This window comes from Manacus candei, unplaced genomic scaffold (genome assembly GCF_025592945.1).
Source record: "Manacus candei isolate 608988 ecotype Guabito, Panama unplaced genomic scaffold, ASM2559294v1 h1tg000037l, whole genome shotgun sequence".
Taxonomy (NCBI): Eukaryota; Metazoa; Chordata; class Aves; order Passeriformes; family Pipridae; genus Manacus; species Manacus candei.
This window is the reverse complement of record NW_026138085.1, coordinates 3,440,572-3,464,197: the sequence shown is the minus strand read 5'-3', so window position 1 is coordinate 3,464,197 and position 23,626 is coordinate 3,440,572. Positions and strand designations below refer to the sequence as shown.

The window sequence follows — 23,626 nt, the reverse complement described above, 5'->3', positions numbered from 1 at the left end:
TGAGACTTAAAACCACGAGATAACCATCATGGTTTATTCTTCAGCCTGTGGTAAAGGGTAGTTTGTACATAATTTCTAGAGAGTGATCTTTTTGTGTCTAGTCCAGTCAAACACACAGAGATTGTTTGGTCAGAGATGATGACCAAGCAAAGGAAATCTGCTTTGTCTTGGATCTTCCTTTTCATACAGATGCAGTCTTTGCTCTTGGATAAGTCACGTTACTTCCACAGTATCCTGTGGGCTATGAAGAAGATGAACAGCTTTGTCTCAGAGGAGTTGTGGTGTTTAATTTGTGATATCTTGGTTACTTTGGGATTTCACTGCCAGAGGTTTAGGACATCAGTACCTGGCTGAGTTGTCTGTTGAACAACAGGTTCCAGTGCTATGTTCAGTTTATTAAATTCTTTAGCAAATGTGGCTCATGTAGAAGATGTGGTGTGAAAAACACTTCCATGTGGGTATTTTCTATCCCTTGTATCATTTAAAAAAATTAAAGTTATATTGCTTGCAAACTGGCAAAGATAACGGTCTGCCATGTTCTTTGAAATAAAGGAAAAGGTTTCAACCTAAAAGAGAAAATCTCTTACCATTTGTTTTTGTAAATATAGTCAAGTAACCCAAGATTTGGGTTCTCTGCCTCATAACTGAGGCTGCAAAGATGAGATAGTGTTTATAAATTAGAGGAAGCCTTATGAAATCCCTTGCTGAGTGGACAAACCACACGCAGAGTACAACCAAGACTTTGTACCTGCTGGTTTGGGGTGGATGGTTGGGGAGCTGGAGGCTCTTACAGTGTGTTTTTACAGACACAGTGTTTGAAACATTTACAGCTTCCAGGACACGGTGCTGCAACGTTTTTTTAGTCAAATTGCACTCTCTTAAATTAATAACAGATAGCTACAGGAGTGAAAAGTGTGGGAGTTTAATTTTTGTGAACTGTAGCTGTAGCTCACTGGCACTTGGAGAGCTGAGTGTTTATCTTTTTCAAGATCTTAAATGTGTTATAGAAATCCCAGCTTTAAAAATGCAACAAACAGAGGAATTTCATCCTCAGAAATGGCATCAGAGGTTTTAAAAGCATAGGTAAGAACGCTGTGAAACCTTAGTGGGGAGTTTCTATTTGAATTCTCAGCCAACACCAATATCAATTGTTTTCTGCTTGGGAAACAAAAAGAAATACCTCATACACACCACTTGGTGTGTTCTGTTAAAAACTGGATTAGTCACAGCTGAGGCATTTTATAGCTGTGTTGTTCAGTTGGAGGGATATCCAGCCCCTGCAGACCTGTGGGAAGGAGGGAAGTACCTGTAGATGATGCAGGCTGTGTTCTGGCAGGTGCTGCAGTTGTTCAGGTCTTGGCCAGTGTGGTAGAAGTTACGCCTGTAAGAGACAGCAGCTCGTGTAAAGTGTGTTTATAGATACAGCAACAGGTCTCTGAACCTTTTACGAACAAAAATTCACCACTTCCATCATCCTTACTAAAAATTCTGGTGTCAAATTCTAAGTTAGAAGGTTGCTTTAAAAAACACAAACCCCGCGATTCTTGTCTTGCATCTTTCCCACCTCGCACTGTTTTGGGCTGGTTTAGGATTCTGGTTGTTGGTTCTTGCATGAATATTTGTTATGAAAACACTTAGACACGCAACTGTTTCTTACAAACCCACTTTAAAGTGTTTAAAACTTCATGGGTTTGGTGAATCAGTCTGATCTTTACCCTTATGCTTTCCAGTCGTTCCTCTTCTTGTGTTTCCTTACTTGAGTATAACCAAGTCAGATTTCTGCTGCTCATGGCATCTAAATTTGGAGTGTTGAGAACAAAAGAAAAGGGATTTTTATACATAACACCAACCAGAGCTGAATTATTTTTATCAAACTGGTTTTTATCAACTGTTAGAAAGAGTTTGAAGTTGGTGGTTCATTTAGTCTGAAGGATGAGTAACTCACATTTAACAAGTTTTATTTGGATTAGGGGAGAACAGTTGGTACCAAAATAAGTTCCTGATTGTTTTGGAATTAAAGTGGAAGTTCTCCATGTGCATCTATACATCTATACAACTCTGAATGTTCACTGTCACTGCTGGATGATTCTGGCAAGATGGATTGAAGCTTCTCGTTGAATCTCAGTATCAAACTTCAAGGTATTTCACAAAATTTTTCTTTTCAACCCAGTGATAACTTAACAGAAATGGATTATAAATATTGCTGGATAATCTGACTGTGCTTCCCTGCAAATTAAGCTTTGCTATGGTCAGATTTTCAAATGGAAACATGGATTTGTAATTAGAACTTGTGCAGTCTCTCATCCAGAACTCTGTGTAGGGGAGAAGGTGTGGGGGTTCTTTCCTGTCATTCTTTAGGAAGCACACTCCGGGGGTAGTTGGATGTAGAATACAATGGAGAAGTGAGTGCTTAAGCTGGACACAGACTTGAGTCCCTGCCTCAAATCTTGCCTCTTACCTGAACTTTTGGATTCTGGGTTGCTATAAATGTTTTTTGTATTTTTACTCTCAGTATTTGATTTTGTCTGTTGTGTTATTAGAAAGTTGTTGGTAGAAAATCATATGGAACAAGCTTCAGAGAGAGGATAGCTGGAGCTGAGCTGTATGGGAAAAAAATTTATATGGAATAACAATTTATGTGGGCCCAGTGGCAGCTAATAGAAGAGTTTTCACTTTAACAGCCAGATGGACATTAGTGGTTAATGTTTCCAGCTAAAAAAGGTAATCTGTATGGAGTAAAATCACATACTAACTGGATTTCTATAATTTTAAATTTTTTAGTGAGTGTAAATTCATATTTGGAGTGTGAGTTGGAAAGTTATTCATCACAAATAGAAGAAGTTAACTCTAATTACCAACTAAAATACTTTGTAAAGGAAAGAATTCTTCCAAATGGATTTTTCTTTGTTTTTCTGCAAAAGCTGTAAGAAAGTTGGGGCAGATAAAATTGTGGCTTCAGTTAGCTCCATCCTGACAGTTCTGCACAGCCACAAAAACCTGTTCTGCCCAAATGGGAACAAATGCAAAGGCCTAATGCTGGGTGATGTGAACAAGGCAGGGTTGTGCTCTGTGCTATTTCTATGCAACTTGAACCCAAAACCCTCAGTGCAACCCTCCTGTGATGCTTGGACTGTTGGTGGAAATGTGGAATATTATCTGATTTATTCATTAATTTTAATCAGTAAATACTATTGATACACATGCTCTGATTTTAAAATTGAGGGTGCTGTTTGATGCACAAAGCAGTTGTCCAAAAGTGATTATTCTAGATGCCTAAGCTACCTGTGCTGAGAATAAAATTACTCATGATAACATAGACTTCATGTTGTTTTATCTTTAAAAAATAAATTAAAATGGAACCTTTATTATCTTAATACTTTGACAGATTTATCTGTGAGTTTTTCAAAGATAAGTTATTTGATGGATATACTACATTATAACCAGACAGAACTGTCAAGTTGCATTTACTGTAAGTGGGAGATGCTGTTAATGGTGTGGAAAGCCTGATTAGGATATTCTGAAACCTGGTTTGAGTACAGAAATATTTAAAATTCTGTTTTAACCTATGAAGGTGTCCATTCTTTAGACCTTAGTTGGATTTATAGTATTACTATGATTTATAATGCCTAAATAAGTGTATAAATGCTGCTGGCAGCCTTAGCTAGTGACATAAATACAGGTCACTCATTCTTATTGAGCTGCAGAAAGCAGAGCTCTGAAATCTGAGATTCTGAAATGAGTTCTTCCCAAGAGCCTTTACTCCCTCTGTGTCATTAGTTCTAATCCTTTTTAAGCACCTCCCTCTGCTTCCCATGAAATCTTCCTGACTCACTGGAGCTCTCCAAGTTCACTTGGCATTGTGGCTTCCCCCATTCCCAAGGCATTCCCTTGAAGCAGCTCTGCCGGTGGTGGTGTCATGAAACACAACCAGCAGTGTGGCCCCAAAGATCAGCAAATATCAGCCACTGTTCCTTCTGCTTGTTTTTGGAGGCAGTAATGATTTCTAGTAATGATTTACAGAGCAGGAGAGTGGCTTTTGTGATATCAGCTGTGTCAGCTCTGGGGCTGCTTGGGCACTACGTGTGTGTCTGACTTTGCCACGGGTTGTACTGCTGGAGTACATTGGACTCCTGGGTTTTGATGTTCTCCTGCATTCAGATTTTAGTCAGCTGGAGACTGATAATTTTCAGGTGTCAGGGGCTTCATATCAAACACCATCAATCTAAATGAAAAAGGGAGTTGTTAAGCTGTGTCTCACTAAAATTGATAAAGGCAGTGGCAGCTAAAACCAAACTATGAAGAGACTTTCTTCTGTTGAGGCCCAATTACCACAAAAAGGGTGTAAGATGCCTGTTCTGCAAACTCATCTTTAAACATCAGAAGAGGTATATTTTTCAGGAGCAAAGGTTAAAAGAATGCTAACATCTACTTTACACTTCTAATGAATTACTAATATTAAAAATGCACCATACCCTTCACTCAGCGCTCTGGATTTTTCCAGGTCTTGGATTACATTCAAAAGGACTTTAATCTTCTCCTGGTTGGACTGCAGGGATTCCTCCACAGACTGCAGCCTGCCTTGGAGGGCACAGAGTTCGCCATGTGCCAAGTGAATTTGATTTATTTCACTAATCTCTTGGTTGGTTTGTGGTTTGATTTCGTTCCTTGGCAGAAAAGACTTTGTGTGAAACCCTTCTGAACAGCTGTTGCACTGGGCAGCATCTGCCTGGGTGGAGTTCTCCTGGACTCCAGGCTCCCGTGACGGAGCAGGTTTTGGGATGTCACTGCTGGTCGCTGCCCTGGCTGTGTGATCACCTGGTGAGGTCACACAGCTGGCATCTGGTTTGTGCTCTCCTGCCTGGTGACAGTCTCTGAGGGAACAAGGAGATGAGCTGTGGTTTGATGGAGGTGACAATGGAGCTGTTTCCTTGCTGCTGGCATCTCTGCTGGCTACAGGCAGCTCCAAATCACTTTTCCCCACTTCCCAAGCAGCAGGATGGGGCTCACATTCCCTGCAGTTGGCAGAGTTGCCTAGGCAAGGCTCTGCTCTTTCAGGCTCAGAGGACAGTGTGCTGTTCTCATTGCTTTCAGTGCCGTGGGTGACAGCAGAGGAGTGCAGGGAATGACTCGGATCCGTGGCTGTGTCTGCTGCATCCAAGGAAACATTCCTGTCCTGTGGAAAGCTCACGTGTATGTACTCAGGCACCTGTGTGGACGCAGTTGTCTTCTCTGACGCTGAGGAATCATCGGAGTAGACGGGCCCGTTGCTTTGTGCTTTTGGTGCTCTTTGACTTAACTGCCCGTCCCCCTCACCACTCCTGCATCCATCCTCCCCGTGGTTCGTTATCCTCAGGTAACAGAGATCTGCAGACATGATGTCCTGCTCACAGAGGCTGCCATTGACCTGCATGGGATGTGCAGGCTCCGTCGGCATCTCCGTTAGGGATTTACTCCCTGTCAGCTTCTTCTTCTTAAAAACCGGGAAGTGTTTCCTGAGGCTGGGAGATGTTTGGATGGCGATATTCCGAAGCCCCTTCTGAGCCCTTGTTGGAAAAGTTGGAGAGCGGGTTAGCAAAAACTCGTGATCCCTAAATATCTCTGGTTTTCCGGTCGGGAAAGGCGCGTCTCGGGCGGGATGAGCCTCCAGCTCTGCCTTGGTGCTCACTCCATCCTCCTTGAACCGGACCTGCTGGGATTTGCTCCTGCGGTGCTGGGGGGGCCTCAGAAAGTCTGCAGAGTCCAGGCTGTTCCTTTTCAGGAGCACTGGGCGCATTTTCATGTTCTGCTGGGCCATTGAATCACAGTTTAGAGTCTGTAAGTAACGTGTTTCCCTGCGACCCATTTCATTTGTCATTTGACCCGTACCTTAAGGTCGTTCCCAAGATACAAATTAACATTTTAATCCTGGAGCTGATCATTCTGCTCTTTGTTATCCCATACACTTTTCACCCACGTGCTCTCCTTGGGGATCTTCGTTCGAATTTAATTGCTGCTTAGACCAAACCCTCAGATAAAGAAATTAAATAGAAAATTTACAGGAAGATTTCTTGTAGCCAGGGAACGCAGAAATCCTGGTGTCTGAAGCTAACATGATCTTTGTATTACAAAGCTGCAACAGGCTGTTACACTTGTGGTTAACTAATTTAAAGGTAAGGTCCAGTCTATGGCTTTCCTGGTGGCTCTTGTTTGACAGCAGCTCTCCATTAGTGATCCAGCTTTTTTGTGATGGACCAGTCAGATCTGTTTTATTTGCATGTTGTCCAAACAAGAAGCATAATAACTTTTGGGGGCATTTTCATTTCTGATGCATAGATTTACTGCTGGAATATATCCCTTTATACCGAACTGAAGTGCTTTCTTTAGAGAGAGTTTTTCTTCTTCAGCCATCTTTTTGATGTTCCAGTTGAAACTAATCTTTCCAAACAGTTAAACAAAATGTAACCACTTCTGACCAGGGGAAAATCCAGCATCCAGTGGGATTCAGTGGGAGAAGTCATTGATGTGTAGCTACTGCAGTTCTTGCAAATACAAGGCCAATCATATCCAAGGGGCTGGTTCAGTTGTGTCAGTTCAGTTCTGTGAATACTTTGGCATCAGAAGAGAGGTCCAGACCAAATAACCAGCAAATGCAGAACAACAGAAAATGTTTCCTGAAAATTAAAAGACAACAGCTGTAGCTGAACAAACTGGCAAACAGGGTAATTTTTTTCTGCTGTCTCCCAACAACTTTTCATCTGCAGTGGTTCTGTAACTTTGGCAATGAGATACTTGTATAGAAACTGAAAAATGTTTTATAATTTTGAGGTACATAAAGTTTTTTTTCATATGCAATACAATGCACAAAAAATAGTTGTATATTTTTATCCAACGGATATAAAATATCACAGGCCTGAATCTGACCCCAGATACAGATCTTAAAACTTAGATTTGAAAATGGCCATTTAATCCTGTTATGGATGAAAAATCAAACACATACATGTGCGAATATGCTCAGTTTGTGTGCAGGAGACTGGGCTGGAAAGCTCTGGTTTGCCACATTTGGCCAGGGCTTGTCATGGAAAAACAAACGTTGAACATTTTGAATGGCCACTAAATCTTCCATTTCTGAAAATCAGTCAGGACAGTCACAGTAACTATGTATTGCATGTGTGATAGACTTCCTCACAAACGTGAATTTTCTATCCCCAGTCATTCCAGAAGGGTCTGAGCCCTGGTTCAGGATGTGCAAGGAGTAGTGCTGGACCAGTGGCAGATTTTAAGTGCTCAGTTTCAGAACTCACACGTGGGATGTACCTGAATATCAAATATTTTTCCTGTATTTTGAATAAGTTAAACAATATCTTTATCTGGTTGCCAGAACAGAATAGGGATAAGAGGAGAAATTTATGCAAAATATGGGAAACATTCTATGAGATTTTTAATAATCCAACAGAGTTTGGCTCTAGGATTACAGTGATTTTCCAGGTTGGGGCTAAATTCCTAAAACAGTGCTAATTTACCATTAACTCTGTTCCCTGTTAATTCACTGGTCATTTCATTAGCCTTAGCACTTCCATTAGCTCAGAACCTTTTATTTAAGGTTCAAAGCATTAAACAGACTTTACCATATTTAATTTAGGAGAACTGATGAGATGGGTGCAGTGGGAAAGATCTTGTTACAGGATATAGCAAACTGTTCTGTAGCATCATGTAACATTTAGGCACTGTAATATAATTTAAGCAAAGTAGTAATGTGATATTATTCTATTATAAAGTTTTAGAAGAAAATGAGTGTTGGATTATTTCTCCGTGGAGAGAAATGTCACATTAAATATTGAGGGAATAAATATGTGCATTAACACCAAATTTTACTTTGATGATATGCAAGAATTAAGCACTGAACTCACTGTAGTGTTTGTGCTCTGGAAATAAGTATCACAATAAACAAGTCCAACAGTTTCTGCAAATAACATTCCACTGCCAAGTTCTGAATTCTCGTATCATCCACTAATTACTGGAGACTTTTTACAGTTTTGTTTGAGAATTTATCCAAATATTGCAGTAGCATTCTCCACTTCCCACCACAGCTGCTGTGCTCCAGGCAGATGGACTACTTTGAAACTTATACTTGCCCAATTAAATTCAGAAAGAAGCTTTAGAAAGCTAATCCTTTGTGTTTTAAATACAAGTAAAAAGCCCTTAAGGGTTTTATGAGAGCTCTCTCCTTTGGCTGTAGAGGCATGTGAGTGAGATTCCTGCATTCTTAATTTGCAAATTGCTATTTTAACTCTGTTGGTTTTTAGCTTCCTTGGCATCCGATAGTCTGGAGTTCAGACAAATCATAATGAAAGTTTCAATGCTGTTATTTATATTAAATCAAGCTGTAGTAGAAAATACATGGGTAGGAATGCTCAAATATTTGGATTGAAAACCCAGACTGCTGAATTTCAATGAGTTATAGGTGTCTGTGCTTGAGTTAACAAATCGGTGTAACATTGCCAGTTACTCAGTTTAAATAACATTTTCCCTTGCCCAGGAAGTAATTCCTCACTCTTTTCTGGCACAGCAATTTGCAGGCCTTGTTTTGCTCGTTATTTCCTGCAGAGAGAAAGTATGAAAAATTCTGAGGTTCCATTTTATAGAAATGCTTTCCACATATTAATTTAACTTCAGTCACTTATAACAAAAAGCATAAGTGAGTTTTAAATTTATGTCTTGTGATAACAGTAACAGTTTGGGGAGCAGGAATTTCCTGGGCTTTAATGTGTGCTGTGGTTCCATGGCCTCACATCCAGCTCTGCAGCCTCTTCCTCCCCATCCCTTCCCATTCCTGAGGCTCGAGGACATTTCATGCTTCCCTTTTCCATGTTTCAAGGATGTCAATCTGACTGATACTGCTGCATTTTTGACTTTTAGGCTTGGCTGATACTGTTAAAGCAAATCTTGCCTTTTAAAGTCTCTCCCTGCTTTGTGCACACATCTCTTAATGGTGGCTGTTACTCTCCAGTGGAAACTTAGCTTTGCTCCAGAGTACCTGTAATTAATGAATTGCCTGGAAAAGTGCAAATCCTGCCCCTTCAAACAACAATGGAACTGGTTTTCCAACCTGAGGACTGTGGGTCTGAGTTCCTAGAAATGCACACACAGCTCAGTTAGGCTGCCAGGTGGGAGAAATTTGACAACAACAGATATAATCTTACTTTTCTTTATAATTATTCTCCCATCTTTCCTGCCTCTGCCTTCCTGGTTTCTTCAAGAGAGTCAAACACATTTCTTGGTTCATATTTCAGTCTAATGACTGAAGCTGTGGGTAGAGGAGTGCAGCTGGGAAGGATAGATGGACATTCTGGGGAATTGCAGGAAGAGGAAAACCATGCAGCAAAGAACAGTGGGGATTTTGGAAGAGTGCAGATGTGTGAGAGTGGCAGTTGTGGGTGTTTTCTGCAGTTTGTGGAAAAAGTTAAATATTTGATGTGGTTTTCAAACTCATTCACCTGCAGTAGGTCCCCTTAATTTTCTATTTGACTGGTTTGCTTAAGAAATAAGTGTTTTTCCTTATAGTGAGTGTGACATATTTGTAGTATTCTGGAGTTCCTTTATGCATGTTTTAGGGTAAATACTTCTTGAAAAAAAAATGCTTGAGCAGATTCTCTTCATTAAATGTCAGTAGGTAAAAGCATTTTGTGAGGACTTTCAACAGGAAGATGATTAGTGTAATTTTTCTTCTACTTCTGAGCATCTGCACTTTGAATTTCCCAAGTCCCTCTATGGCAGAGGGTTGGAACAAGGTGATCTTTAAGGTCTCTCCCAACTCAAACTTTTTTGATTCTATGAGAGCTGACAGAGCTGTAATAACTGTAAGATAACATATTCAGACTCAGCAGTTTTCTGTCATATCTGATTTGTGTCTCATCCTGTCTAATATAGATTTTCCATGATGTGCAGCTAGATGGACATTTTCAGTTTAGAGAGCCAGCCTGATGTATTTAATTATGGTTTCCTAGGTGGGAGAATCATAATCCTCAGTTTCTAAGGAATTTATTTGACTGTCACTTCCCATTCACGTTGCAAATCTTTCCAGTACTCCTAAAATATTTTTGGGACAAGAGGCTGCCCTTGTGATCTGTGTGCTCGAGCTCTCATTCCATGGGCAGGTTCACCCCTGCTTTTCACAAAGAAAAATCGGTGTCTGAAATGGAACTTTTTTAGTTAACAAGTCTGAATTAAGGCTCTGAGTACATTGGTTTGGATTTGCTTTACTTCCAGCTCATTTTCTGTCTCCACCAGCAACTTCAGCAGTAGCTATTGGCCAAGTTGATTAATTTGGCCATATCTCTTCTTTTTATAAAACTCATGTTGGTTTTATTCCTCAAAACAGTGAGAGATGTTGAGGATAAGTTTAGATACGTTTCCAAAATCCCTGGAGACTGCAGTGAAACACAAATCACCTGCTAGCATGAAGGGCTAGAGATGGATTTGAAACCATTAGAGCAGGATGATGCTGAAAATTCTCTCTTTTTTCCCATTTCCTTCCTTCTTGCCAAGGGAAATGAATGGAAATGTGCTGAAAGTTACTGGTGAGCTGCAAGGAGGAATGTTTTCAGATGAAAATGCATGACAGATGCAGAGCCTATAAAGTAAAATCAGTCCCCCAGAAGTGCAAATGTGCAGCTTATTGTGATACACAGGGAAGAGCTGGCAGGGAACAGGAAAGATGAACCTGCTGAGAGAGGATTTTAAGTGGCCTCTGTGTCCAGGGACTGGTCATTGATCACAAGGAGCCTTATTGCTTTGGGTCCCACAGAATAAAGCACATTTTATGAAGGTAAATGTGTTTATTATAAGAGGTGGAATAATTGGTGTAGCACAGTTTTGTGTCTGGAGTTTTCTCCAGTGCAATATTCTTCCATCACTTGCTCTAATTGGGCACACACAGAATTCCTGGTTCTGATGCTGCTCGGGGCCACAGAGGAGCTCTCTGCATGTTCCTCTCTGTGCTCAGATCTTCCCCACAGCACCAGTTTGGTTAGTGCTGAAGGAGCTTTGCTTGAGTTTACCTGAGGAACAAGGACTGAAGAAAAAGGCACGAACTTTTTTACAAATCCTGCTTTGTGAGCCACCTCCAGGTGGGATCCAGGTGACTGGGGAAGAGATAGACAGATAGGGAATACAGGGTAGGATGTGGAACCTTCTGTCCTCAAAAAGGGAACATTTCAGTGATGGCAGAGATTATAGGGGTTTAACTCTGGTTAATTTTATAGCAAGATTTGAAAATTACTGCAGGCTGGTGAGGCTGGGTAGAGAAGATGCTGTGATATTTACTGCAGCAGAAAAATGGACTTAGCTAAGCAAGTTTTAGGAGTGAAATTTAGTGTGGTTTGCCTCTAATTTGACTGAGATGATGCAATGCCATTCTGGAGGAAGTGCTGAAGATGCACTGAAAGATAAAGCCATGATGACCTCACTTCTCAATACAACTTTCAGAACTATGATACTCAAAATTCATTTATTCTACTCTAATAAAAATAAAAGTTCTTTTCCTTTGAAAAGATGACACATTCCATTGGCTGTTCCAGGAAGAAAGGCTTCATGGATTAGAAAACATTGTTATCTCAGTATTTCTTCTGGAGCAGGCACTGGAAATTGTTCATGCAAGGTTTAGTGTCAGGAGGCAAGACACAACTCTTTATTCACTTAAGAGGAAAGTATTTCAGTCACACATTTATATATAGTGCACAAGCTGCATTTTTTTTTCAGTGTTAGTTTGCAAAGACAAGTGTACTTAAAACTGAGAAATTTCTCTTGAAGAACTGCTCGAATGCCTCCAGGGAGATGGAAGTTATCCAACGTGGCAGGTTGGGGAGCTGGAAAGTGTCCAAAGAGCTGGTTCATATCACAAAATTTCAGTGCTCTTTCTTAGCAGTTTGAAAAAATACTGCTAAGTACTTGATGTTTGTGCCACAGTGTGCACACGTCTTACACCTTGGCTTACTCTGGGTTTATATTTAGGCTTTATAAAATGCTAAAAGATATATATGTGATGCAGTTCTATAGGTAGCCTGTGCCTAGGCAGGTTTACACATCTGGGTGGGTATGACAGAGGCCTCAACAGTTTGGTTATGGGTGGATTAGTTCATAAAATTGACCTTTTGAACTTCCTCTTGGGTTTTCAATTATAACTATGCCCTGTAGAACAGCCAAACTTAATATTTTTTCTGAGCAGCAAACTTCAAAGCTACATTTGTGTGGTTCCTGGGTGACAGGTTGCCACTGCCCACCCCCCTTCTCCTAATGAGACACTGCTATAGGAAAAAACACTTAAAACCAGAACAAAACACTTGCTGAAGACTGTGTGAAAACAACACTTGAGTTGTTTTCATCATTACAATACTCATTTACTCCTAAAAAACGACTTTTCATTGTACTTGCTGCAACCCCTTAACTTTTTTCTGCTTTGTTTTCTTTTTTTTTCTGATCAATTTATCACTTCAGAGCAAGAACAACATGGCAAAGCAGAGTCCCAGGGTGCTGAGCAGTGAGCTGTGCTGCAGCTGTGTGCACTGCCCTGCAAGCACTGGGTTTGCAGTTATCATTCTCTAGAACTTCTTTTTTTTTTTTTCTTTTTTTTTGCCACTTCAGTACGTGGGAGTATTCAGTAAATGTAAGGAGTCAACTGTTACTCTCACTTGTATCACAAGGCTGGATATATTGGGAGACAGTGAGAGAGGAAACCACGCCAGGATCTTGCTGGAATACCTTCTCTTCTGTGTTTCCTACGGAAATATTGAACCCTGTGTGGAAGGATTGGGTCAGCTCTCATCACAGTGACAGGGCTGGAATTTCAAATTTCAAATCTGCATCTTGAGGCTTTTTTTCCCCGTGTTCCTTCAGGCCAGCATTTCACCCTCCTGCGCTGTGCTTTGTGTGCTCAGCTGAACGTCCCTCGCTGTCCCTCTTCCCAGACGCCAGTTTCGAGAAACATTTGCGGTGGGGGGGGATTGAGTTACTGCAGCTCGGGCTGGGTTACCACAAACTGCCTGACAGTAAGTGCTGGAGAGCCTGGAATTATGTTTATTGGCTTTGGCAGGGTGGATGCAGAGAGTGACACTTCCCACCAGCTCCCAACTCCTGGTGCAGGTGGAGGGAGGAAGGAGTCTGGGATATAACGAGCTGGGCACTCCTCGGAGGAAATCTGGTCTCAGTTGTGTCCAGGGCTGCTTTGCAGCATCACAGGGAGCTTTTCCTCAGGCTTTGGGATTTTGCAGTGTGGTCTGCTAAGTCAGTAATGCACTGGCATGCCTGCTCTTGGAATGTTTGCAAAATGAAGCAGTGGTACAGTTGGCAATAAGGTTGGTAGTGCAGGTTTTGTGTGAGTTCTGTGTTATTTTATCCTCAGCCTGTCAGGAGACAGAATTATCCATTCTGGAGAGGGACTGGTGGGGAGTAGAGGGGGAGAGAAACCTCTGCTTATTAAAACTTCCTGCCATAAGTGATTTTATATCAAAATATACCAGCTTGGTGATGCTGGAGAGTTCACTGACAGGTATTTGGGGGGATTATAATTAAATAGGTGAGAATTACATGATCAGGAAGTCTTTTGGTGTGTTTGTTCCTTTCCCATGACTTTGCAGTTGAAAATTTTAGTTTTATTTCATATTGTCCATAGTGAAGGAATTAAGGAAACTCAAAGTTCGGATTTATAAGACTTACAAGTATTTGGTAAAAACACAACCCTCAGCATCATGATTGTCTATTTAATGTTGCTTCATGTTGCAAATAAATAATGGGAAGGGACAACACAGGTGTATTTAGCTGTGCTTGTGTCTGCAATACTTCTCTTTAAATCCATGAGAGCAGCTGCAGGTTTAGTCTCTTTTATGAGCATTATGAAAGTCATTTTTTTCAGTCATGTTTTCGTTCTGGCTCACCAACTTATCCATAATTCTCTGTGACTTTATTCTGTCATTTTATACACCACTTCTGTCCTGTATATTTTAATGCTCTGCAGTTTAATGCTGTTTGTGAGGTGCACAGATTATTATCATGCAGAGCAGGTGCCTTTAAAAATGAATTGTGGCATCGTTACTGACTGCCTACTACCTTTTCTAAAGGGGGAGAAGAGTTGCTTTTGAAAAGCTTTGCTGTTTGTGAGGAGAGGATGTGGAAGGAGCCCACTTCAGTTAATTATTTATAGCCTGAAAAACAATGTAGCCTTACAATTGCTCTCCAAACTTTGCACCACTCCCCACGCTGGGAGCCCCAGGCATCAAAAGAAAACTCCTCTGCAGCTCATGCTTTGACAGAGGTACCCTGTCTCAGTTACAGCATTATTATTGTGTGTAGCATTATTAGATTATTAATATATTTATGGCTAGATACTGGTTTTTTCTTCAGAGCAATAGAATGAAAAATCAGTCAAATCTTGCCCCACTGGGGTAAGACAAACCACTGGCTAATTCGTTCTTCACACTTTCTAAGTTATAAAATTATTATCCTATGTAGCATTATTTTACATTATTAATATTTTTATCCTTTTTTTGGTGGTTACTGCTGGCTTGGGACAGGCTATGAAAGTTAAAATTGTCTCAGTACTGATAGGCACTGAGGAATGTAGGAATAGAGAGTGTTCAAAAAATGCCAAACTTCTTTCTTGGTATTTAGAAAGAAAATACGTGTTTCTTCTTTATCCAAATCTTGTTTATTTTTTCATGAAGTAAGTTGGACACAGTCTGAGTTACACAGGGACTGAACTCTTGTCTGAAACCCAAATGCCCCTGATGTCTGAAGGGCTTAGGGTGACATGGTAAAAACCCCAAAACAAGAAGGGTTACTTTACAGCTGTTCTATCAACCTTGTAACTAATTGCTTTGGTATATTCAGCTCTTACTCTTGATAATATTCCCTATTTCTTAATATAAAAAAAATTAACGTGAATAATTTCTTGAATACATAAATTCTTAGTGTAAGGAAGTGGAGACTCAGCAGTCAGAGGTTATTATTAGAGATGTCACAACACTCCCAAGGTAAGGGCTGAGGTTCAGTGGCTGGGGGTCTTTGGCACATCACTGCACATGGAAGCAGAGGATGGAATTCTGTGCAACTCCATCTTAGGGGATAAAATAGTGCATGTACTGAGATAATAAATTTAATATCATATTTAAAAGTAATTCATTGCAGTGGCAGAAAAAGTGAGATGATGATACTCTAATACGTGTTGAGAACGAGGAGAGAATCATCTTATAACATATCAAAGTATCATATAAATAAACATATCTCCTGCTGGGTGCATTTAGAGTCAGATGGATCTTGTGCCCAGTCTGTCCCGAAGTGTGTCCAAAAAGCAAAGGTTTAAAAAACCATAAATCACAGGAGTGTAAACATTTCACTGTCCTCCTGGGAAAGGTGATGCTTAACCTGGTTGAGTTTCTGAGATGACCCCACAGAGGGTGGGAGGTGACCCTTTAATGATCTTTAATGATGGAGTCACCAGAGGCAAGATGAACATCTGTGGGCACACCAAGGGCTCTGAACCTTGCTGAACAAATGAACAACACAAACACATGTCCCAGTGATGTCAAGGGCAAAACAAAAGCCTGCTTGTTCCTTTGCCTTTTCTTGTATTTCTTAATGCCTGGATCTCATACCTGATTTTATATCTCATACCTGATTTTATAGCTTGTATAAATTCAAATTTTATTTTTAGCTTACCAAGTTACATTTAGAGAGTCAGAGAAGTTAGTAATTGGTAGATGTGTCTGGTAAATCTGCAGTGTCCTGAGCTGTGTGGCACTTGCTTGTCACTCAGTGTTGGGGTATTTGTTATTCAGTCTTTACTCAGCTTGGCAGTTTGGAGAAGCCCAGGAGTTATATATGGGAACTGCAATAAGCCTGACTGAAAAACTGCATGGAAACAAGTATCTTCAAGATAATTTGGTATTCTGAAATTGTTTTCCCACAAGGAGACAGGAAGATAAAACGTATGCAGCATTCTCTACAAATTAATAGAAACTTTAGTTCCTCATACATTGTGAAATGTGTGAAATCCTCAGAAAGTAATATGTAAGTTCATCACAAAAGCAGATACATATTCCCTTAAAATCACTTTCCCTGTGCTTTCTGATCCTCTTCTAAGCACAATAATGCAGAATGGCCTGAGTAATTAAGCCTTTTATGTGATTTTTATCATCTCTAGTGAGTTGGAGAAGAGAAGAGCAATCTCTAAAGTAGTTGCATAATTTGAATATGGCCTGCCCTGCTCCAGTGTCTCAGGAACAAAGATGACCTTTCTTCTTTTTTGTATCTCTGGAGTGTTCTCCTGGGGCCTGTTAGTGTAATATCAGCAATTTTCTAGAAGTTCCTTCCCTCCTTCATTATGCCATGTGAGCAGTGTGTTGCCCCAGTGGCTCTGCAGTGAGGTTATTTTCAGAAGATTGCACTGTTTTTTATTTTAAAGAATAATTTCGTTGTAAAAGGTCTCCTTGGGAGTAGCTTCGGGTTTAATTTGGGTAAGCAGCAGTGTGGTTTAAGGAAAAAACTGAAACGTGGTCTTGTGTCATTTGGAAGGCAGATAAAACATGAAGCAGGAAGGTGTGGTTGGTGTCTCCTTCCAGACACGACTGGAAGTGTATTTCCCCAATGTTTTCCAGACAAAGTTAAACAAGAAAACAAACAAGTACCTTGCCACAAAGCTGAGCAGGCCAGGCAACCACCCATCTGTTAGAGAAGCTTGGGGTAGGATTATCAGTGTGTTAACAATATAAAATTAGGTGTGTTTTCAGTTTTTCTTTGTTTTATTTGGTTTTGGTTTTGTTTTTTTTTCATCCAGTCAAATTAAAAAAACCCCAACAACACACTTTAAAATATTGGCAGAACCCACAGAAATGTTGCTGGGTGTAATCTGTCAAGATTGCTTTGTTATTCCCCTAAATTCACAAAAAGACTCATGAGGCAGGAATATAAGGCTGCCTGACTGGTAGCCTGAGGGTGTGTGTATCCTTGTGTAACAGGAGTTGACCTAGTTCAGTGGGAACATCCTTTCCCTTTTTTTTTTTTAAAAAAAATAAATTTCAGACATTGATAGAGACATTTGTGTTCCTGGTATTACCTGTTTTGGGAACAGCTTCCAGAAAACCACAGTGATTTCTGCTGCAATAATTAAGATTTCTGCTAGCAGACTAACGAGGCTTATTTCATGCACTTTGCATGTCCCCAGGACATCCCCACACTGTTTCCTCCTCTAGCCTGAAATGCTGATGTGCCCAAACCTTTGCCAGGGGCTCACTCCTGGTAAAGGACTGGAGCCAGCAGGGGAGAAATGCATTTGAAGAGGGGTTATATTTGGCTTTTCCCAGTTGCTGGCAGTGCCCAGGGTAACCCACTCTGCCCACTGTCCATGCCCTGCACAGTTATTTTCTTCAGTTGCTTTGCCACCAAAAAACCTCCTCCCTACACCCTGCTTTGAAATCCTGAAGAGTGTCTTCTGGAATATAACAGAGTACAAGTTCTTTTTTTTTTTTTCTCTCCTCCAAAATCCTGGTGAGCACATTCTTGGTTTCCTGTTTTCATGCCTGAATGCTCTGTTCTTCCAGAGCATCTGTGCCTTGAGCTCTGCAACCTGCTAAGGCCGACCTAATGTCCTGGAACCCTGGAATTGCAGCACTGCCATTTAGATTTTATGATAATCTGGAAGGGATAAGGAACTACTGTTCCTGTATTTCAATTTTCCTCCTTCTCTCTTGCCTTCTTCATTTGGCATCGACATATGTGCAGTGTTATTTCATCTCTTGTTTGACTGTAAACTTTTTTGATATTTTTTTTTAATAAGGGATTCAGAACCATTTGCAAAAAAATACTTAAATAACAGTAGTAAATGCTCTTTTTGCAACATATTTTCTAAATATAAGAAATTCTGTGGGAAAGACATCTTTATTTTAGGAAAGATATTTAAGAAAAAATAGTCTACATTACTGGATTCCTGGCACTATACTCTGCAGTCCAGGAAGTCCTGGTTTAAGATAAAAAAACATATTTGTAGCATCCTTTAAAAACTGAGCAGGACTAGTTCCTTTTTTTTTTCTTCTTAATAAACATGCCTTGAAAACTCATAATGGTCCAAATGGGAAATTTGATTCTAGTCCCTCCAGCTTTCCAGACTCTTACCTTAATATTGTAATGTTGCAGCCAATAGTTTGGAGAGTCTTTGACCAGGAACCACAAAAATAAATTGTGAGATCCAGGTTTAGGAAGCTGAAATGCAACATTCAGCTTACTGGGTTTATGCTGAATTATATGGGAAAAGAATTTTATTATGTTACCAAGATTTAATTATAAATATATGTTAAAATATATTAAAAATTCTTTTGAATATGTGATGATAACAGCATCTACCAAATGCTTGTTCAGTCCTTCAGTTCTATAGAATTAAAAAGGCAAAAAAATTACTTTCTTTATAAACAGGTATCACTTCAGAGGAGGGTTATAATAAAGATGATTCTACCAACCATGATCTAATAAGTTTTTATGAAGAGCTTCAGTAGCACAGCTCCAAAACTGCTATTAAATCCAATACTATTAATATGGAAAATATAGTTGAGGTGTAGGTCGTGATAGTTCTAATCATAACCTACATGTGTTGTTACATACATACTGATGCTCCCACACATTCTGTAGTGCAGTGACTAATCATAAAAATAAGAGGCTTATAAGTTTAGGAAACGCAAACACTAAATATCAGAGGCATAACAAATTATATTTTCTGTATATGCCCTTTCTCTGGCCCTCTGACTCATAAGTCTGCTCATATATGGGTGTGATCCTGATTTTGTTTGTTTTCTGCTGGGAATGCACTTCACTACCATGTGTTTACACTCATTATTTTGTTTGCTCTGTTCAGGAGAAGGTGTTAGCACCCTGGTTTGTTAGCAAGGCAATCTGTTCGGATCAAATCCTGGGTCAGTGATTAGGAAAAATAAATCTCTGCAAATAGCCCTGAATATTTTGGCAGTAAAACAACACAAAGTGTCTCTTTGGCATATAGTTGTCATCCTCTGAAGGAGTTCAGATGGTCAGATGACATGGCACTGCGTCATATTTTCGTGACTGTGCTTGCAAAACTGCTGGAAACTGTTTGAACCCCAGTTTGTGTTTGGGAAGACCTGTTGGGATGATAACTAATCATTCTGAGGAGGATTAATGTTTGGAGTTTTCCTAGGGGGGGTGAGCTGACTTTTGGAATAAGGACATCATTTGCTGTCAGAAGGGTTTGATGCCAGGGAAGCAAAGGTGTCACCTGTGAGAGATGGGAGGGGTTTTGAGAACAACCAGGAACAGGAGTCCTGGTTGTTCTGCCCTTTTGCAGTTTTTAGGGTTTGGAGGCTCCTGGATTGCAATCATGGAGCAACCAAGGGGCAGTCACACTCCTGATGGAGCACAAGTGGAATTCCATCTGCATTTCTCTTCTCTGGCAAAACTGCTGTCCCAGCTCCAGGGAGCTGCCCCAGACTCCAATTTAGCAGCACCCCGAGTAGGTACAGCTTTAAAACTGTTGAGCACATACAAATGAAGCCAGTTCCCCAAACACTGCAGTCAAAAGCAGTAATTTATTTAAAAATTAATTCCAAGTATTTGGTAAGTGTAGCATTTGCATTAAGAAAAACAAGGTCCTGTTCAAATTCTCGCAGTTTTCTTTATTAACTTGAGCTGTGACTGTTACTTGTTTTCTCTCCTGTGCTTCTACCAGAGTGTTTAGTGTATATATATGGTGATGTATGTATCCTTAACTGTGTATTTAGGAGGTTTTTCATCTCCTCTACTAATGACCTTACTTTTCACAGGCTTTTGACTGGTTTCTCTATTTCTCATTTAAAAGAAAAAAAAAAAAAGGAAGAAAAACCAAGCACTAAAATAATCCCTGATTTAGGTACTCAAAGAAATGTCACCTCCCATCTTCATTCCAGTTTCCTTGTAAGTACAGAATAAATCCAGCTCTCATTGGGCTGGTGCACAGAGTTATTAAAGGAGCATTTCTTCTGCCAGAGCCCAGGATAATGTGTCAGCATGACAGAATCTCCCTAAAAGAGTTTAGCATATGCACAAATTACTGGTGCAGACAATGGTATTTGGGAAGTTTCTCTCTGTGTTATTATAATTTCAAGATGATTTGTTTCTGTTACATTAAAAATGAGACTGAATCAACTGGGACATCTTACTTAAGTGGCTCCTTAAAGAGATCCACACCTAAGGAGGAGGCACATTTGGTAGTGGTTTGTGGAATATTCACTAGCAGGACATTCTGTAATTATTGGATTTTTATACATGTATTTCCATGGAGTATTCTTTCACTGAGTATTCCCTATGCTTTCCACTAAACAACTCACCCAAGATTCAATATGAAAAGCTCACTGGTTTTGAAAGATTTTTTTTTTTTTTGCTATGAAGTTTGTTTTTTAGCCCCTTACCCCACTAGCCAGACTCCAAGATTTTTTTATCAAGCTTAAGAGTGGAGCCCACTGTTACACAGGAACTAAAAGCCCAGTATAAACCCCTATTGGATATAATTTAAATACAAAAAATAATTCAGATACAAAATAAAGCTGTTCTGGCAGCTTCTACTTGCTATTAATCAATCCTAAACAAACACAGTGGGCAGATTTGTTAGTGTAATGGATGTGAGTTGTTTGAAAATGATTTTTATTGGGCCTTATTTTCTTTGTAAGATCAATTTAAAAGTAAGAGGAATGTTATGACTTTCAGCAGTTTTAAGCAGAACTATTGTGATAAAGCTTTGTTTTAAGCCATTCACAAATACATTATATCAGTCTCCTCTCTGATCACGTAGTTGAAATTTAATTTAATTTTTCTGTCTTCAGTGAGTGCTGCTGAAAAAAGAGCAAAATCAAATAGAGTGGCTCAGTTCTGGGAATACAGGAGGTGGCTCTGTTTAGTTTTAAGGAAGTGAATCATCACCCAAGACATTCATCTTCACAATTCGTGTAAATTTAAAATACATGGCTTAGAAATAAAAGATGTTTACTGCACTTCCAGGAGTTTAAATTACCCAGTTCTGCACTTTTTGACCCGGTGCTGGTGGCCCTTGCAGCTGATGTGTTTTGCTCTGCAGTCTGGGTTATTTCCTGCTCTTAAATCTTGTCCCTCCAGGCAGGGAACTCCTTCCTCCCAGCCTCTGCATCCCTTCCTGCAAGTTCCCACACTGGTTTCCAGTCCTTCTAAGTACAAGAGATTGGTCAATCTTTACTACAGTAAATAAACCATGGATAGCACTTTTGATGTTATTATTTGCCTGTATTTTATGTGTGTAGTTCCATTGTTTCCATGGAATACTGGCTGCATTATCCCCAGCATGGGAATGAGTGCACTGGGACACTTGGCAGGACAAGTCACTTGAGTGTCCCTCTCAAGTTAAGTGGCATCAGAGCAATGGAATAGCACTTTGAACAAGGAATTGTGGAAACAAGCAGCCTGACAGCACCAGGGTTCTTGGATTTCCCAGTGGATATCTCATGTACCAGGGCAGGAAGCTCCTCCTGGCCTGTGGGACCCGTCTGGAAAGTAGCTCAAGTAATTATGGGGAAGCAATTAGTGGATTGCAGAGGAGGAGGGAAGAAGCTGCACAGATCCCTGAAGGCCAGGATGGAAGATTTCATCTGATCCAGCAGAGCTGAGCTCAGGAGTGTGACAGCAGTGGGTAAGAGAGGAGGTAAAACAGTTCATTTTTGGGTAACTGTGCTCAGGACAAGCCAGTTCAGCTTCCAAGCAATAATTGCTCATGCCAGGTGATTGCCTCCTGACCTCATTCTGAATAATGCTATCCATCATTTATTGGTACATGCACCTCGAAGATGAACACCAAGTTAATATTATGGGAGAAGTAGTAAATTACAGAACTGTGTTTGAACACAGACCTGAGCACAAGGTAAACCAATTACAGAGTGTTCATCCCAGCCAGAGAAAGGAGTAGAAGTTCTGGAGTGGATTTATGGCACAAACCCAACCAAACAAAACTCAGCAGCAGCAAAAGCAGTACAGAGAATGAAAAATAGATTTTTTTGGAATATTGCTGGGAAATGAGTGTGAAGTTAAAAATACACCAAAAATAGATGGTAAAGGATATATTCTAAGAAAACCAAGGTCCTTTTATGCCATACTCATAACTGTTATTTTACTGCTTTTATCTACATGTAGAAAAGTATTAAATGAGATAATATTGAAGTTGTCTTGCTTGTCTAACTTGTAACATGTCTTAAAATCCTACAGAGCAGCTGCTGTTCCTATCTCATTGTGTAACCAAATTGTTCTGCATTGTTCTACCTCGTAGGCTGCTGGTTTTATAGTTGTACATCCTTTTAGCTAAATCATATGAATGTAAAGAAAATGGTAGAACCAGCTAAAAAACAGCCCAGCAGGTTTTCAGTCAGGAACCCAAAGCTGTCAGTGAGGTGTGGAATGAGCTCCCATTCACTCAGAGCAAGGAGACAGAACCAATGAACTACGGGAATGTATAAATGGAAAATTAAAAACTCAGACCTGCTAAGAGCAGCTGAATGTTACTGTAAATGAATCAGTGGTGAGGTGTGTTCATTGGCAAGCTCCAGGTCTGGAGGGATGAGGAGCTGTTTCCCACTTCACACATGAGGAACCCGAGGCTGTTGCACAGCAGCCTGTCCAATGTTTGTGGATTTGTGCCTTTGCAGGAAAAGGACATTTTAGGCCAGCTCAGGCATTGGCAGAGACATCTGTTTCTGGAGAGGCAACAGAACTACTACATTAGCAATTCCCTTCAAAACCTGCTTGTTTTTTCCTGTCAGACCTGCATTGTTTAGTGTTTGCATGATATGATCAAGATGTTTGTTTCAACCTCTGCATGTCCCAGAGTTCTACAGGTTTAATGGGGTTTTCTGAGCAACTGTGGCTTCAAGCTGCTGTGGTTCTTCGTGGCATCACTGAGCATCTGCCATGCTTTTTTTGCAATTGTGTTGCTCTTTAGACCTTGACACTAAACAGATGTGATGACTCAATGATTCTGTGAAGACAGGATTTTTTGAGACCTTCCCAATAATGTGTTTGTGGTCCAACGTAAATATTGATGATTTTTAACATTAGATTCAAATAGTTAGTTGATTGCTTAGTTTTTCTTTAATTCCATTCAAGATTATATATTTGTAACTTTTTGTCCAGAAAGATTTTTGAACTTGTTTCTGAACAAAAAAACCAAAGCAAAAAAAAGAAAACTATTTGGCCCATGGAAATTCTTGATCATGCTTTTCATGTGTATAATTTTTCCAATTTCTGCCACTAACATATGATGAATTTTGAAACTTCTGAAATTTTGAAACTCCTGAAAGGGAGTTCAGGATGAAATCTAATCTACGTAGTATAATTGCTGCAAACACCTCAAAAACATTGGATTGCCTGGGTAAGTTCCTTTGCCCACTACAGAAAACTGTGCTTTAATTAATATAGACCATCATTAGTGAGTGTAGATTATGAGGTGCTATGCAAAGAGTCCTCTCACCTTACAGCAGTTGTGAGAGCAACTCACAAAAAATTGAAAAAAAATCCAATATTCTGCTCAAGAGGGAATATAAAAATAACTACATCATCTCAGCCTTCAAGTCTTTGGGTTATTAGG

The 23,626-nt window shown here is 40.0% G+C and overlaps 2 protein-coding genes across 5 annotated transcripts in view; one reads left to right on the top strand and one right to left on the bottom strand.

Moving 5' to 3' along the window:
* The window catches only part of DOCK2 (dedicator of cytokinesis 2), a 165,264-nt gene that overhangs the window by 75,837 nt on the left and 65,801 nt on the right, over positions 1-23,626 (top strand). The window lies entirely within an intron of this gene.
* The window catches only part of INSYN2B (inhibitory synaptic factor family member 2B), a 30,560-nt gene that overhangs the window by 3,960 nt on the left and 2,974 nt on the right, over positions 1-23,626 (bottom strand). For 2 of the 4 annotated variants that reach the window (XM_051793718.1, XM_051793717.1), the window contains 2 exons: positions 4,473-6,650; positions 1,307-1,381 (listed from right to left, as the gene is read on the bottom strand). In XM_051793718.1, coding sequence (XP_051649678.1) covers positions 1,307-1,381; positions 4,473-5,854 — 1,457 coding nt within the window. In that variant the 5' untranslated portion in view covers positions 5,855-6,650. Of the gene's footprint in view, positions 1-1,306; positions 1,382-4,472; positions 6,651-20,643; positions 21,204-23,626 lie in introns of those variants that run through there. The other 2 variants (XR_007905576.1, XR_007905575.1) reach the window with 2 other exon arrangements.